Source organism: Schistocerca piceifrons, chromosome 2 (assembly GCF_021461385.2).
Source record: "Schistocerca piceifrons isolate TAMUIC-IGC-003096 chromosome 2, iqSchPice1.1, whole genome shotgun sequence".
Lineage (NCBI taxonomy): Eukaryota > Metazoa > Arthropoda > Insecta > Orthoptera > Acrididae > Schistocerca > Schistocerca piceifrons.
Window position 1 is genome coordinate 442,916,603 of NC_060139.1, and position 18,254 is coordinate 442,934,856.

Consider the following 18,254-nt stretch of genomic DNA (forward strand, 5'->3'; position numbering starts at 1 on the left):
CTTGCTCCTATTCAGTAATAATTAAGGTATGTCCTGATACCCTTAATACCAACCATTAGAATACTTTTCAACAAAAACAGAGATTTTCAATTTGATGTTTTTTTCTTATTTTTTTAATTACACTATCAGCAACGTTCCTTGAACACCTGCGTATCACGTTAGGACAGAGTTGACTCGTAATGTTGTGAACGTTTAACAGCAGTACTCAGTCGCATACTCAAGAAGATTATAAACCAAGTTTAAATGTTCCATGTTATTTTACTTAAAGTTAGTTTCTACTGAAATCAACTTCAATTAATAGTGACAGTAAGTAGTTTTACGAGATGAGAATTTACATCGGACTTCTGAAGTACCCGTTATTTCTCAATACCACTATTCTTACTCGTTGTAGAACGATTTATCATTTTATTCCTTTCAACTTCTTCAGGATCGCCATACGTCAGCGTGGTTTCTTTACATTACGAATACGGCAGCCCTCGGCATATGGCTGGATTTGCTGAGCAGCACATTTGTTGGTGTGGTGACGTACAGTTTCCTCGTCCTTTCAACAGGTGAGGTTTATAAAATGCTACTCAGTTTTCCTATTGATATAAGATACCTAGGAAATACATACTTTCTTTTGTACTGTAAAACCATAATTATCTTTAGTAAGTTTTTCTGCTGTATACAGCCAATTATTTAGCCATGTCGCAAAGTGGTTCTATGTAAAAAATTTCAGTTTATAATCACGCGTGTTAATAATATCCAAATAAGTCATTGTATAAATCATTATATGACATTGCCTTGCGCATTTGATCATAGCAGCATAAATAATACTTATGTGTTTGGTTTAGCAATATTAAATTGAAATATATATTGACAAATGTAGTTACCTACAGCAATTTATATATTAAACTTCCTGGCAGATTGAAACTGTATGGCGGACCGAGACATTGTAAGAATGCATCACCTGCTCCTTTAATCCCGATACAAGGTGATTCCTCTTCGCTATCACTGCTACTAGGTCAAGAGCCGCGTTGCTGCTATGGTCGCAGGTTCGAATCCTGCCTCGGGCATGGATGTGTGTGATGTCCTTCGGTTAGTTAGGTTTAAGTAGTTCCAAGTTCTAGGGGACTGATGACCTCAGCTGTTAAGTCCGATAGTGCTTAGAGCCATTTGAGCCATTTGAACTGCTACTAGCTTCGAACACTAATTGCTTACCGCCTGATTAGTATCAGATCAGAGGCAACGGTTGATTGCTGATTAATGGAATTGTTTAATGACCACTGACGAAATATGTACAGATACCACCAAAGGGAGTCAATGAACACCGATCTCGTATAGAAGCTAACAACGTACATCAGTGCAGCCAGATACAGTGGTCTATAAGTATATTATCAAGCCCCACTTGTTAACCACACACTGGCTGAATCATGCAGAATGTTGCTTAACCTTTGGCGAAACCTTTGTGAACCATAAAAACAGTATCTGATGATTATACACGTACCTTCGTCGTAATTTTTTGTTATTATTTTTTACATCCCATTGTGGGTTCTGTGTTACCCCATCATCTGGTCTGTGGCATAAAAATTGTGTGTGAGCACTGTGAATTATTGTTAGTTATACGATTATACCCAGCCTTTGCGACAGTTAACTTCTGCACTATAATCCGAATAGCACTGAAATGTAACTGTTATGCCCTTATTTATTAGGGCTCTTGTATTATCTTTTTATACAACTGAGGTTAAATAACAAGCAGTTGTAATAATCGTAGACATGTCAGAGATATGCTTGTTGTCATAGACGTTGATACTGTGACTAATGCAGCCTGATGGCAAAGATTGTTTGCCTGTGCCACTTTGGGCAGTGATGTTGTAATGTATTGATTATGAGTGACCAGATGCTGTGTCTCGATGTTAAAAATGTGTTACTCAGCTTTATTGCTTCATTGTAATGTATATAGGGTGATTCAAAAAGGATACCACAACTTTAAAAATGCGTATTTAATGAAAGAAACATAATATAACCTTTTGTTATACATCATTACAAAGAGTATTTAAAAAGGTTTTTTTTCACTCAAAAACTAGTTCAGAGATGTTCAATATGGCCCCCTCCAGATCTTATGATGGGATAATCCGAAACGCATGATGAGAGGTTAAAAATAAAGAAAAATGTTTTAGCAACCAAGATAAGTGCGTAATCATTAGCGCCAATATTGCCGCAGACACAGTCAATGACTTCTTGCATAAGGTGACGAAAAAATATTTCTCGGAAGGCAAAAGTCAACGAGGCACTTCAATTTATGAGTGTTTCAGAATGGTTCATCCTGTCACAAGATTATAAAATTACCTTCTACTTCAATGAAGAGGGAATCTTAGAGTACATTTTGTGTAACGCATAGGATTATTAATCTGATTTTACACTGGTATGTCTTTTACATGACTAAACGTAAACTCTTGGGGTATATTTTACAACTATGTTTCGTATCAGAGTTTTCATTTGCCTTTCACAAATGTACCATTTCTTCAACTGGACGCGCGATAAACATCCAGACGACAATCAAACTCGTCCCATACTTCCGTAAGCATGTCTGGAGTTTGGCTGCTCTTGCTTTGCGGCATCACATTCACCCGAAGTTGCTGCAAGAAGAGACACAGAGATGGAGATCTTCACGCACCCTCTAAAACAAGGAATCACATACCGTGAGATCAGGCGACCTTGCTGGCCAGTGCTGCATGCCGTTGCGGACGATCCACCGCTGAAGCGGATCTCTATTTGAAGTTGCTCTTAAATGCAGGTAACAGTGCATTGGTGCTCGATCGTCTTGGAAATATGAAATTTCCGGTATGATTTCGCAGTTGTAGAAAAGTTCTGATTTATTAGTGCCATTGTAGTGCTACTGTCGAGTGCTTTGAGCTGTAGGAGGTGCTATGTTGTTCTCTCGCCGAAAACACCACGGCACAGTTGTAACAGAATTGCACCTAGCTGCACCACGAAGTCTCCTGCCGACAGACACTTTTAGTTTCGATGCCTGAGTGAACATCGTCGCAAGTTTCTGTCTAAGTGCATGTAGAAAATACAGGGAAAGGTCGGGCGGTATCGGACAGCATACTGTACCGCACAAGAACTGTCTCTAAACTCTAGCTTTGGTGACAGCACCTGTCGCGCCACTGCAGTCTGAACTGTGCAGGAACAAGACAGCTAGCGTAAATCTGAATCAAATCAGCAGTAACAATGTGTTTCAGAGGGACAAGTTATCTTCTCCTGACTCCTGGTGAGTTTTTCCGTGCACGAACTTAACGTTGCAGCAGGGCTTAATTTTGGCTGGAACGCCTAAGAACGGCGTTGCAGGATCTTATTGCAACAATAAGTGATTCCCCACATCTTATTCTCAGAACATATTTATTGTTAAGAGTCCGAATTTTGTGACAATATACATCAACATGTCTTGTCTACATCCAATTTTTCCACTAGTCTCCATCACGTTCAATGGCCGTACGCCAGCGTTGTGGAAGACCATGTGTTCCCTGGTTCCCTGCTGGTAAAAGCTCTTGTCCCGTAAGCGTAGCCATGTTTTCACTGGATGACCGACACTCTCGTCATCTTCAAAGTGTGCTCCCCATAGAGAATCTTTAAGCGGGCCCAGAGAGATGGAAGTCCGAGGGTGCCAGGTCTGGACTGTAGGGTGGATGAGGCAATGATGTCCAATGGCTGTGGTAGGACGTCCAGAGCGTGGCTGATCATGGATTATAGATGTTCACCGCGGTTTCCTTTTCTGCACACAAGAATTCATTATCTAGGCATAACATGGCAAAGCGATATGAAGTGGAATGAGCACGTCAGGTTGTATTAGGAAAGGCAAATGGTTGACTTAGGTTTATTAGGGGAATTTTAGGAGCCCGCATATAAGACAATAGTGTGACACATTGTTAAGTACTGTTCGAGTGTTTGAGATCCGCACCAGATCGGACTAAAGGAAGGCATCGAAAAAATTCAGAGACAGGCTGCTAGATCTGTTACCGGTAGGTTCGAACAACGCACAAGTATTACGAAGATACTTTGAGAACTCAAATAGGAACCGCTAGAGGAAAGGCGACGCTCTTCTTGAGGCTTACTGCAGAACGATTCTACTGACGTAAACCTACATTTCGCGGAAGGAATATGAAGATGAGATTAGAGAGATTAGGGCTCGTACCGTGGTATATAGACAGTCTAGACAGTCGTTTTTCTCTTGCTCTAATTTCGTGTGGGAAAGAAAAGGAAATACTGTAACTAGTAGTGGTATAGGATACCCTTCAGCAAATACATGCGGTGTGGCTAGTGAAGTATGTATGTAGATGCAGCTGAATGAAAAAACTTTTGCATCAAAAATGACATTATTATACTCCAATTTTATTCTTACACATTGTCCAGTCACAGTAATGTGACAATAGCCCATGTTCGACGTCAACGTGCACTAAGTACTCACAGATGGCAGGTGGCGGAACACGCAGTAGAGGCTGTATATAGCGTTCGGGGGAACGCCGAAAACTGTGCAGTCGTTGCCGCAAGGCGGAAACGGAGCGATTTGTGTGACGTCCAAAACGACATGATCACTGGCTTTCGGGCCAAGTGCGGAAGCGTTTCCGAAAATGCTGAATTTGTAAGCTGTTCACACGCAGCAGTTTTTAAAATATGCCGTGCATGGCAGAACGGTGCTGTCCAAAACCGGCTCCGAGGCAACTGTGGTGCACCATGAGCCACAGATTACAGGGGTGAACGGCGACTGCGGAGATACTCTTGGGCGAATAGAGGTGCAACTACTGGGCAACTGACCACTCAGATGTACCAAGGGGCTGCCAACAGTGTCTCCTCAACGACCGTACAGTGGACGTTACTGTGGAGGGGCCTCCGCAGCAGGCGCCTCGTTTATGGACACGTGCTGACTTCCTCAGGGACGGAGGCTGGAATCTGCACTCCAGTACCGTAACTGGGCGTCCACTGAGTGCTGACAAGTGGCCTTTTCAGGTGAATCACGTTTTACGCTCCATCGGACTGATGGTCATTGACGGACACGAGGCGAAACGTCTGAAAGCAGACACCCTGCAACCAGGAGGGAGCAATGTGGTCCAGGGAATGTTTTCGTGGCATTCCCTGGGTGGTCTTGTCATTCTGGAAGACGCAGTGGGTCAACACAAGTATGCACATGTTCTTGGAGACAATGCCCAGCCCTACAGGCAATTTATTTTTCTTCGGCACAGTGGCGTCTACCAGAAGGCCAGTACAAAGGGTCACCAAGCTCGCAGTGTACGTGCGTGGTTCAAAGAGCACCAGGATGAGTTTACCATCAATCTCACCGTATTTAAACCCAATCGAAAATCTGTGGGAGCACCTCTATCGGGCTGCTCACGCCACGGATCCTCAACCGAGAAACCTTGCGCAACTTGCCTCGGCGCTGGAGTCGTCATGGATTCACACCCGCAGTGACTTGTTGCAAGTCTCGCAACGGTGCCCGCTGCAAAAGGTGGCTATTCCTGCTTTTGACAAGTCGTCACATTAATGTTACTAGACATTTTTTTTACTTTTGAGGTGGAGTTTTGTAACTGTATTATGTTACGTACCATAGTAGTGCTTCGTGAGAAGAATGTACCCACACAACGTCCAGAAAATATCGTAAGTTTGAAAGGGCTTACCTGCCCGATACTTCCTCCAGTCTTATGAAATGGGACGAATCTTCTAGAAACCCGTTGTAAGTTGTAACTGGCCTGTGTCATTCTGGATATAAATATGATAGCAACAGTTTTGAGTCAGACATTTTTGATCACTGAGACGTAGTACCAATCACTGAGAGCGTCGAAATGTTGTCGACTTATAGAATTAATAATGCATCTGTGTAATCAGCTGAATAATGTCTTTCTTATATTCTTGACGAATACGTTGATCATACGAAAGGATGTTCTCCCGACATTACACAGTTATTTCAGAACGACAATAATTTGTTAATAAGTAATATCCGGATCACAATAAGCCTTTTCATCCAGGTTGTGTATGTAATACAACTTTCTGCGCCAGCTTTCAGAATCACAAATAATTATGGAAAACGATCTAGCTAATGATGAGAGATAGTCTTCGGAAAACACTGTGAAAAAATAAATTGTTTGTACCAGTCAACAATACATTTTCCATTCAATTTGCCACTCTGCTACAACTATAACATCGGAAAATCCGCATCTGCAGCTGAGTGGTCATCGGCCATGTGGAGGACCCGGGTTCGAACCGGGTAGTCCTAACGATTTTTCTTTGATGCGAGGACTGTTAGGGATCGGTTCAGTTTCGTGACGCCAATTAAGCTACGTGGCCGAGTGGTAGTGGCTCTACGGTCTGGAAAGTCTGCAAAACGGAGAACGGACGGGAGAGCGGTGTGCTGACCAGACCACATGCCGCTCCATACCGCACCCACATGAAGGCACAAGACAGCGGATCACACAGTCACCGGTAGACGTCCCTTGGCCCTTCACGGACTGGACGAAGAGCTCGTTTTTAAGTAATATAGGAATCTTCTTTTATTCTCTGCTAATCCTTATTTAATTATTGCTGATGTACAAAAATTAACTGTATGTGGTGTCTTTAGTACTTTATGTGCCAATGGTGATCTGTTTAATAAATTTCATTCACAGAAGTTTCGACGTACGCAAATCACTTACATTTCATTGTTTAGAGATCTGAAGAATCATTCACTGTTCGAATGCATCTTATACAGCTTCCTTCGGTGGATCTGGCGTCGGACTGGCCATTTCACAGTCACTTACTCTGACAGTTATGCTACAGTTCGGTATCCTGCAAATGACCGAAGTCCTCAGTCAGATGACGTCAGTGGAGAGAATCCTCGAATATACCAAAATTCCATCCGAAGCAGCTTTGGAGTCGACACCAGGTAAGCAAGCATAGTAAATTAAACATTGCAACATTTAAATTTAATAGGCTCCTCGACGCTGCTTAACAACAGAGAGATGTCGAATGTTCTGCTAGCGATTAAATTGCCTCACAAAAAGCGTGGGGCACCCACAAGGGGAGGAGGAAACGAAATGAAACTTCACGGGCTGGGAGGGCCTGTGATGTTATTTAAGTAATTACAAAATCGACTCAGATTTACAAACTTGGCATTATGGGCCCAATTATATGTATACGTGGCACCCCCTCTGTCGTGATGCAAGCGCTGATTGGATTTGGAAGGCGCCGTATCTTCTCCCGAGCTAAGCTGCACGACAGCTGTTACAGCCGTTTCTTGATGCCTTCGATACTGGGACTGAGATACTGTTCACTTCCGAACTGGTCCCAGACATATTCTTTGAAGGCCAGGTCTGCTTGGTGTTCCTGGCCACAGGAATAGTCAGTATCACGCAGGTGATAGAGACACGTGTAATGTGTGAATGAGCAATGTCCTACAAACAAATGGCACCACGAATATGTCGCATGAGAGGTAATACACGAGGCGCGGGATGACTCTGCCACGCCTCGCACCGTCAGTTCCGTCAGCCACTACCAGCCCTAGGAGTATGGGACGTCTCGCAGGTCCCCGCCATACTCACAGCATCTCCACTCATCGCTGAACACAGTGCGGCTCTGTTCATCAGCTGTCCACGCTTCCTGGCCCGGCCACGGCACCACTCCAAAGGCAGCCGTTCGTGTTGTGCTGTTGCCCGCAGCCTGCACATGGGACGGTTATTCGCTAGTGCGGATGCTGCTGGTCTCCGACCAATCACGTGGGGTGACGCATTATGTCGCATGGGGTCCATTTCTTGTTCTCGGAGCACGCGCAGACGCAGATGTGAAGAGGCTATGATCTGCTTGATGTGCAAGACGACGATCATCCCTTTTAGTGGTCAGACTTGATCGACCGGAAACCTGACCACTAGTCTGCCTGCCTTCGCTCGCCCACGCAGATCAATATCGGGCTTTTATCACATCCAAATGTCCCACAAATCTGGATATTGCGCAGTTCCTCCAAGACACCAATGAAGAACCACAATGACGCCCCGTCCAGGCAATGTCAGTTGCTGATAACGCTGTCTCTCACGAGTAGGCGGCATCTCCGTGTCATTCAAAGCGTTCACTTACCGTTTGACGCTGTTGATGGCCCTTATATACCACATCAGGCTTGGTAACATCAGTAAACGTGAACAGTACTAACGCACTCTGGTGACCGTTCTATATGTCACGATAGTGAGCTCATGTGCGAAATTAGATTGACATTCGGCCATGTATTCCAGGTGCTTTACTTTTTTGTCAGGCTGTATAGTACCAATACTGATTTTGTGCCAATGCTGCCAGTCTCATATTTTAGAACTTACGGTGCTTATCTTTATACAGTATTTGTAAATAACTTGTATAAATACTCAGTGAGTGCTGTAGCGCTGTAGTGAGTCATTGAACTAGCATTCGGGAAGATCGAAGTTCAATTACCTATCCAGCAATCCACTTATAGGTTTTTCAATGTTACCCAAAATCTGCCAGGGGAAACTTTGCGATACTTCCTTCGAAAGGGACGTGGCCAACGTCCTTCACAATGTCTGTCCAGTCAGGGCGCCCCTCTCGTCTCTAGTGATGTCGTCGTTCAACGGGCGCTATGTCTCTTTCCCATTTTACCTTTTGGTTGCATTAACTCTGCCGGAATATTGATTTCAGATTATCTGTTAAGCTCATGTACACTGACATGACGAAAGTAATGGAATAACGATACACACATATTTAGATGGCGGTATTGTCGTGTACACAAAGCATGAAAGGTCAGTGCACTGACGGAGCCGTCATTTCTACTCAGGTGATCCGTGTGAAGAGGTTTTCGACGTGATTATAGCCGCACGACGCTGATTAACAGCCTTTGAACGCGGAACGGTAATTGGAGCTAGACACACTTTGGAAATCGTTAGGTAATTCAATATTCCGACATCCACAGCTGCAAGAGTGTGCCGAAAATACCAGATTTCAAGCATTACCTCTCACCACGGGCAACGCAGTGGCCGACGCCCTTCACCCAAGCACCGAGAGCAGAAGCGTTTATATGTAGTAGTCAGCGCTAACAGACAAGCAACACTGCGTGAAATAACCGCTGAAATCAATGCCGGTTGTACGAAGAACGTAAACAGTGCGGCGAAATTTGGCGTTAACGGGCTGTGGCAGCAGATGACCGACGCGATTGCCTTTGCTAACAGGACGACATCGCCTGCAGCGCCTTTCCTGGGCTGTGACTATATCGTTTAAACCATAGACGACCGGAAAACCGTGCCTGGTGAGAAGAATCCTGATTTCAGTTGGTAAGAGTTGATGGTTGGTTTCGAGTCTGGCACAGATCCCAAGAAGCCATGGACTCAAGTTGTCAACAAGGCCCTGTGTAAGTTGGTGGCGGCTCCAAAATTGTGTGTCCTGGGTTTACACGGAATGGACTGATCCTCCTGTCCAACTGAACCGATCATTGACTGGAAATGGTTATATTCGGCCATTCATGGACACAGTGAGGGAATTTTTTGGATGACGATGGGCCGCGTCACTGAGCAAAAATTGTTCGCAATTGATCTGAGAACGATTTGGCCACATAAATCATCTGATATGAATCCAATTGAACATTTATGGGACATAAGCGGGAGGTCAGTACGTGTAGAAAATCCTGCACCGTCAACACTTTCGCAATGACTAACGGCCGTAGAGGTAGCATGGCTCAACGTTATTACAGGAAGTTCCAGCGACTTGTTGAGTCCACGCCACGTCGAGTTGCTGCATTATGCCGTGAAGGAGATCCGACATGGTATTAGGAGGTATCCTACGACTTTTGTTACCTGAGCGTATAGCCTCGCCGCGCGGAGTGGCCGTGCGGTTTGAGGCGCCATGTCACGGACTGCGCGGCCCCTCCCGCCGGAGGTTCGAGTCCTCCCTCCGGCATGGGTGTGTGTGTTGTTCTTAGTATAAGTCAGTTTAAGCAGTGAGTAAGTCTAGGGACCGATGACCTAAGCAGTTTGGTCCCTTAGGAATTCACACCCATTAATTAACACCCATTACACCATATAGCCTCTATTTAATTTCTTAAGTAAATCAGGTGAACAGTTGTTTTTTATTTAGTCAATATTTTTTACGCAGGGACTTCAGAAAATAGGTTACACATGACGTCGCACGATAAGACCACTGCGCGTTTCCAGCACACATAGTTCTGCTGCAGTACTTACAACAAGTGCATCACAGTTTGGGAGTGACATGGCGATGCAACTGGAAACGTACTCCCAAGCTGAAGTAAGTGGGTCGTCTCGATTCTTGTGGTCAAGACGTCTAAACTACACTCACATTCACCATGCTATACTGGCGGTATGTGGACCAAATGAACTGTCGCGTCGAGCCGTAATAAAATGACAACAACAAATCGGCCAAGGCTTCACAGACGCGGGGGTTGTTGATCGGGAAGTCCAGGTCCTGCACCATGCCATTTGCTTCTTTTCGGCAAGCTGAGAGCATACCTGGAAGACTGGAGGGAAAGAAACGTTCCAACGATGAGGACGTTCACACACCAGCTGCCCAATGTCTGTGTGCCGAAGGAGCGGGTTGCCATCGCCGAGGAATTGAACGATTGGTAGGAAGTTCCGACAGTTTCTCGCAGATATTTAGTGACTATGATGAAAAATAATGCCATGTGTGTTACTTTGGGGTGTAGTGCAGCACTCAATAAAAGGTACTCGACCTGCCGAAATAATGTGTAACCTACTTTTTGAAGTCCCCTGGTATATTTTCTAACCAAATTAGAGACTACCTAGACTGATTTCGTAAAACCAGGAAGTGGTAAAAGACATCAGGCCCATTTATTTGTATTTCCCAACACCTACATCTGTTCTCCGCAGGTCAGCTCACGGCGTGTGCCAGAAGGTACTCGGTGTTCCACCATCCTATCCTTCCTTTGCTGCTCCTTCCGTGAAAGCTGCATGATGAGAGAGCCTGCACTTACGCCTCCGTGTTTCTGATTCCTCTGAGTTTCCCACCGTATTCGTTTCGTGAGATGTGTGAAGGAGGCAGGAACACGTTGCCCGACTCTTGCTAGAACGTTCTCTCTCCAGACGTTCACAACAGTCCTCGCCGCAGCAGGCTGAGGGGCTGCGTGACGCTCTCGCCACTACTAACCAAACTCGTCAAGAAACGATTTGCTCTTCTTTGAACCTCCACTACGCCCTCTATCAATCCTACCAGGTAGGCGCCCTAAACGAACAATGCTCAAGAATCCGGACGAATAATGGTTCTGTTGACTATTTCTTTCCTAGGTGAACTAGATTCCCTTAGGATTCTTACAATCAATCTCAGGCTATTAAATATCTTCTTATGTGGTCGTTCCATACAAAATCTATGGCACATATGCTCCACGATATTTTATTTCCATTTATTTATTGACAAACTAGTAATGAAATAACTGTGGCTCTCTCCACACATTTATTCTAAGTACGCTATATTCGCTTATGTTGCCAAATGCCAGAATTAGTATCAAGATTCAATCACATGCAGGTCTTCCAAAATTTCGTTACAATTTCCTGGCCTTACAACTTACCTACATTCAGTAACATCACCTGGAAACAGCCTTACGAAGATTACGTAATTATCCACAAAACGATTCACAAAATAGGCATAAATCGTCCAAAATAACTGTCGTACGACTAATAATACTCTCAAGGGATACAGACAAATTACTTCAATATCTGACGGTTTCTCCCAGTTTATTAACGACGTTGCGAGTTCTGTTTACTAGGTATACAATCCGGTCACAAAGCAGCTCCTACTTTGCTCACCAGTTACAGTGCCAGACTGTACGGAATAGGTTCCAGTACTCGAGAACCGCGACTTCCGTGTTGTCCCCGCTGTTCATTGCCATCTGGTATTCAAGGACGAGCAAAATGAACTGAGTTCTACTTCAGTGTTTATAGAACGCATTCATACAGAGGAATAAAGTTCCATAATTCGACAACAGACTGAGTCAGACACATTACGGTAATGGGCATCCATTCAACAACCCGTCTTGAAAACTGGAATGGCCTATGCCCGATTTCAAACGCCTGGCACGCTTGGCTGTTCATTCGACCTTTCACGTAACCTATACAGTAACATACGGGTTTCCCGTCTAGATTGCGGTTTGTTGGTAGAATCCTGTAGCGATGCAGTCCTTCAACAAAGGAAACTGCTTCCAATACGTTAGTTCATCCGTATGGGAGCTTTACCAGATGAGTCTCATTCAAGAGATTGGAAAGGTCCGAAGAAGAGCGGCAAGATTCGTGACTGGTACATTTAGCCATCGCGAGAGCGTTACAAATGTCATAGAAAGTTTGAAGTAGGATACACTTCCAGATAGACGACACGCTAAACTGAAGGGGCTACTCACTAAATTCCGAAATCCGATCTTCGCCGTGGATGTAGAGCATGTATTATTACCATCAACTTTCAAATCGCGCAATGATCACCATTCAAAGATAAGGGAAATTTGAACTCGTACTGTGGCGTTCAGACAGTACGATCCGCGAGTGGAATAGGGGGGGGGGGGGGGGAATATGACATTGGCGCGAATTGTGCCCTCCGCCACACACCGCTTGGTGGCTAGCGGAGTATATATGTGGATGTAGATGTAGATGTACAGTCGCTTTACTTCTTCTGAGCAACTGTAGTTCGTCTTTATATTAACAATCACTTATCTTAAAATCTTTCATTTCCTGAAAATATGAATACATGGCGAATAAAGATGTAGAATGTTAATAATGCTTGTTTTATTTGAAAAACTTTAAGAGTGACCACAACTTACTTATGGCAGAAATAGAAATAAGAATGAAAAAAACTGAAAAAGGCGACAATGGTGAAGAAATGGGATCTAGAGAAGATAAGGTCCAACAAAGAACAAATTACAGAAATGCTGTCTCGGGACTTTCTAAACACATTACGAGACAAAGAAGCACCTGATAATGCCAACGAGTACTGGAATATGCTGAAAGAAGGAATCATTAAAGCAGGACAGCAAAATATAGGATATGTAAAAGGGAAAAGGTCAAAAAAGCCATGGGTCATACAAGAAATGATTTCCAGGATGGAGGAGAGAAGAAAATTGAAAAACAAGAACACTGAAGATGCAAGAAAGATATACCGAAGGTTAAATAACGAACTGCGAAGAGAAACAGAGCAGGCTAGGAAAAAATGGCTAAAAGAGGAATGTGATGAAATTGAAGAACTGGACAGGAAGGGAAGATACGACTTACTATACAACAGAGTAAAGACTATGACATGGGAACAAAACAGAGCAGGAAGTGCTACTATGGAAATTTTGAGTAAAGACGAAGAGGTAGTGTATAAAGATCGTGACGGTGTCCTCCAGAGATGGGAAGAATATATAAAAGAGCTATATGACACAAATAACAAACCAGAAACTCTGGAACTTGAATCACACAACAGTGTAAATGATGACGAGAAAGGACCAACCATCATAATGGAAGAAGTAAAGTCTGCCATTGCTACAATGAAAAATGACAAACCAGTAGGTACAGATACAATACCGGGAGAAATACTAAAATGCTTGAACCACAATGGAATAAGAGAAATATTGAGGTTATGTAATAAAATATATGACAGTGGTGAATGGCCTGAGGACTTTTTGACAACAGTAATGATTCCATTACCGAAAAAACAAGGAACCAAGAAATGCAGCGAGCACAGGACAATCAGCCTCATTTCACATGCAGCCAAAGTGATGTCAAGAATAATTAATAAAAGAATAATTAATAAAAGAATAATTAATAAAAGACTTGAAAAAGTAATAGAGGAGAATCTCGGCGAGGAGCAGTTTGGCTTTAGACGGAATACGGGCACCAGAGATGCAATAGGGCTCCTACGAATCTTGGGAGAAAGGTTTATTGAAAAAGGAAGAGACCTATATATGTGCTTCATTGATTTAGAAAAGGCATTTGACAATGTGGTTTGGGACAAGCTGGCGACTATTATGAGGGAAAAGAGAGTGGACTGGAAAACCAGAAGACTTATAAACTCATTGTACCTTAATCAAAAAGTTTCAGTTAAAGTGAGAGGAGAAAGTACAAACTGGATCAGACTAGGAAAAGGAGTAAGACAAGGATGCTGTTTATCACCTACTCTTTTCAACCTGTATCTGGAAAATATGATTGACCAATGCTCATTAGATGACAATGGAGTAGAAATTGGAGAAAGAAGAGTAGGGTGCTTGAGATTTGCTGATGACATGGTCCTTCTAGCCACAGGGGAAAAAGAATTACAGGATTTGGTGGACACCATTGCAACTAACGGAAAAAAATATGGAATGAAAATTAACACAAATAAAACAAAAGTATTGGCAATAGGAGGAGATAAGGAAATAAAAATTGTGCTGAATGGAGAAACACTAGAACAGGTGCAAAATTTTAAGTATCTTGGAAGCAGGATAGACACCGACTGCACCACAGAAATTAAAACAAGGATAGCAATGGCAAAAGAGGCGTTTTATAAGAAAAGGAGAATCTTCTGCAGCGGTATGGACAGAGAACTCAGAAAGAGACTCATAAAATGTCTTGTATGGAGTGTTCTTCTATATGGCGCTGAAACATGGACTATGAGGAAAAAAGACAGAGAAAGGCTGGAGGCTTTTGAGATCTGGACATGGCGGAAGATGGAAAGAATAAGTTGGATGGACAGAGTAAAAAATGAAGAGGTACTGAGAAGAGTGGGAGAGAAAAGGCAGTTACTAGATGTAATAAAGAGAAGAAAAAGAAATTGGATTGGGCATATATTAAGAAAGAATGACGGACTGATAAAAACAGTTTTAGAAGGTTATGTAGAAGGGAAAAGGAAGCGAGGAAGGAAGAGATTCCAGATATTGGATGACATGATGGGCGGTACAACATACAGCAGCCTTAAGAAGGAAGCAATGGATCGCAGAAAATGGAGAGGCAAAGGACCTGCTAATATAGCAGATAACTGATGATGATGATTAAGAGTTTTCACATTCAGAGGCATCTCTCTTCAGTACGCTCTTATACATGACAGTACGGGCCAGTTTAGGACTGTGGCTATTTTCCAGCATACCTTCGTTGGTGATGTGTGTGTCACTAAACAGACTTTAAATATGACGCACACATCACCGACTCAAATACATTTCACAATGGCCACAGGCTGAGAATAGACAGAAATGTGTACATGGTTCAGGAAAGGTCATGTTGCATTATAGAACTTGACAGTCTAAAGTGCTATTTAAAATGGTTTCGTGATTCAGAGATCGAACAGATGATTTTTGTCTTACTTTGGTTAAGACCAAACTTTTTAGGATTGTTTTGCAATATCCGTAGCTGCAATTTTTCTTTCGCACTAACTGACCGCATCTCGCATAGGACCCCTTACGTTCATTTCCGCTTCTTTCAGATTTCATGTGTTAACAAGGCTTTCAGCTTAAAACTGTGACTTAGCTTTTTTTTTTATTTCGTTGCAAGTTTCTAATACAGTTTTAACCAACAATGGATCTTTTCTATATTCAAACATTACTCAACCCATAGCAGTCGAAACTAATTGTGTTAATACACTCACATTCTTTTTTTTAGATTGATGTTCGAGATATTCAGCACAGAGACGAACGATGTTGATTCTTCGTGTAAAATCTGCAGTCTATTTCTTATAACACTTGTTATTTTTCTATCTATCTTAACAGCCATTTCTACTTTGTCAGTAACTGACACTACTCAAATCGTTCGTTTAGTACCCTCTTTCCTTTTTTATGGTTGTTCCAACCACCTCACAACACACGGGCAAAGTATGGGCTGTCACGGGTAACAGAGCCCCTTTTCAGCTAGAGAAACGTGCGAAAGTGATGCAGAAACATTAAAAAGCTATTAAATTAGGTATTACGTATAATTTAAAATACTGATGGTTTCCATTGAGGATTTGTTGAAAGAAGAGAGCCGATGTCCTTGAGGAGTAAGTAAATAAAACTCACGTCTCCCTCTAGTGTTTAGAGTTGTTGGGAATGATAGCGCAAGATCGGGGATTGTCAGGGAATATGGCTGGGGTTTGTTGACTTTTAGAGAGAAGTAAGCAATGGACGGCACGACATTTGGCGAGACATTGTTTTGGATGCTTTGCGATATGGATTTGTTGGGGATGGGGACATCAGATCAAGCTGTTTGAAGTAAACGGAGATGACTGAGAAGGAGAAGAGTCCTGAAATGTAGTAGAAAGGATGTGGATGGGTGAGTGGATTTGTGGGCACATACCGTGGTCAGTTAGGCAAAAGCGGTTATGTTCCTTTCGAAAGAATGTGAAGCGCCTGTAGACGTCAGGTTGAGAGGACGTGGTGGTATAAGCGTGACAGACAACAAAGGTAACTCATCAGTTATGGAACTACTGGATAATTGGTGTCGAGCTTTCGGGAAGTGATGGAAAGTGGGGGTATTCAGTATGGTAAAGGAGAGGGTTTAAATTAAGAAGGTGACAACGGGATTCCAGTAGGGAGGGAGGACACATATCGAAGGCGTAGCGGATTCCTCGCCTTTCGAGGACTTGAGGGAGTGAAAGAATTTTGTTGCACGGAAACCCAGACGGCATTTTCGTGACAAACGGTAGGTCGAAATAACATTTGTCATGGACGTGCTATGCTAAAGTAGTCTTCGACAACTCATGTTAAAGGTATCAGGATATAAACTGCACAAAATATTACATTTTCAGACCATATTTTACAGTGTAATCGCAAATCTGTTGTTACCAACTTCTGACAGTAAAACGAAATAGGAACAATCGCAAAGTGTTATTAAAATCATTCGTTCCGGATTCTGAGTAATGTCTATTCATTAACAGAAAAAGCATAGAGCATCTATTTGCAATGTTATAAGACACACATGAAACGATGAGTTGATGATACCAATTCTTACTTATTTTCGGAGAAACCCAGTAATCTCTCAGACTTCGGCCACTTCGTTCATTATATGGAGATTAGCAAGAAGAAAGCTAGCCAAAGCAGTTGAGAAGATGAAGACTTTTACGTTACCTAATTTTCTCTGCTTTACCGAACCGCACAATTCCTATAAGTAGTGATGAACAACGATAAAATAACAAATATAATGTTCATTCCTCGCTTTATCATTTTGTACAATACTATGAGCGGGTGATACAACACACACAATGTAGAAAATATAACATCGAACCCATTTTTGTCTCCATTTTGTGTAAAAACGGTAAAAATCTGAAGTCCTAATTCACATCCAATCGTTTTAGAGTCGTATAATACAGAACAGTGGGCCTCTGTGCTACCACCATGTCACACACGAAATTTCATTAACGTTGTTATTCTTTCTCGACTAGTAATACAGCTACAGTGAAACCTAACCGTATTCTTCATTTGCGTTAAAAGATGTTTGAAATACTTCAAGTGCAATAGGTCTGTTAAGTTAAATTCATAGTCCACAATTTTTGACAAATGTATATCTGTGTCTCACCTCCAACATTTGTCATTTCAGATAAAAAGCCACCAGATACATGGCCTCAGAGAGGTCACATCACCTTTCGGAGGGTATATCTGAAATATAAGCCAACAGAATCTCCAGTCCTTAGAGATCTTAATTTCTCTATTCAAGCAATGCATAAGGTGGTAAACCTTGTACTTTTCCAGTGTGCTTTTAACTCATTACTTTTGTCTTCGTACGTTTCTAAAACTTATTCTTTGATTTTTTGTATGTAGGTTGGTATTGTAGGAAGAACTGGCGCTGGAAAATCGTCTCTAATCTCCGCCCTCTTCCGCCTGGTCAATATAGACGGGACTATTCTAATAGATGACATCGACATTAGCGGCCTCGGCCTGCACGACCTGCGAAAGAAAGTCTCGATTATTCCCCAGGAGCCCGTTCTGTTCTCAGAGACGCTCCGCTTTAATTTGGACCCGTTCTCTGAGTTTGATGATGACAAGCTCTGGAATGCCCTTGAAGAGGTAAGTTTGTCACAATGGCCTACTAAATATAGATATTAACATGTACAAGTCGAATGAGTGATTCAGAAGTAAGTAGGTATTAAAAGAGCGTCGTTCAAAGGTGAATCAAAAAGGTAATGTCTTCTGTGTCTTAAAAAATTTACTAGTGAACATGTAACAGTGCAGTTAGTGCAGATCGTAGTCTACACTGTCCTCTACACAACACTGGCGTTCAACAGTCACCATGCGCTTGTACACATTGTCGAATCTGTGCATTAAAACCAGCATGGAAAAATTCAATGTTTTTCTTCTTAGCCCACTATTTTAAAACGCCTGGCTT

At 42.7% G+C, this 18,254-nt stretch overlaps 1 protein-coding gene across 2 annotated transcripts in view; it reads left to right on the plus strand.

Moving 5' to 3' along the window:
* Positions 1 to 18,254, plus strand: part of LOC124775045 (ATP-binding cassette sub-family C member 4-like) — a 191,070-nt gene that overhangs the window by 151,111 nt on the left and 21,705 nt on the right. For both annotated transcript variants that reach the window (XM_047249827.1, XM_047249826.1), the window contains exons 19-22: positions 428 to 551; positions 6,719 to 6,892; positions 17,469 to 17,596; positions 17,690 to 17,935. In XM_047249827.1, coding sequence (XP_047105783.1) covers positions 428 to 551; positions 6,719 to 6,892; positions 17,469 to 17,596; positions 17,690 to 17,935 — 672 coding nt within the window. The remainder of the gene's footprint in view (positions 1 to 427; positions 552 to 6,718; positions 6,893 to 17,468; positions 17,597 to 17,689; positions 17,936 to 18,254) is intronic.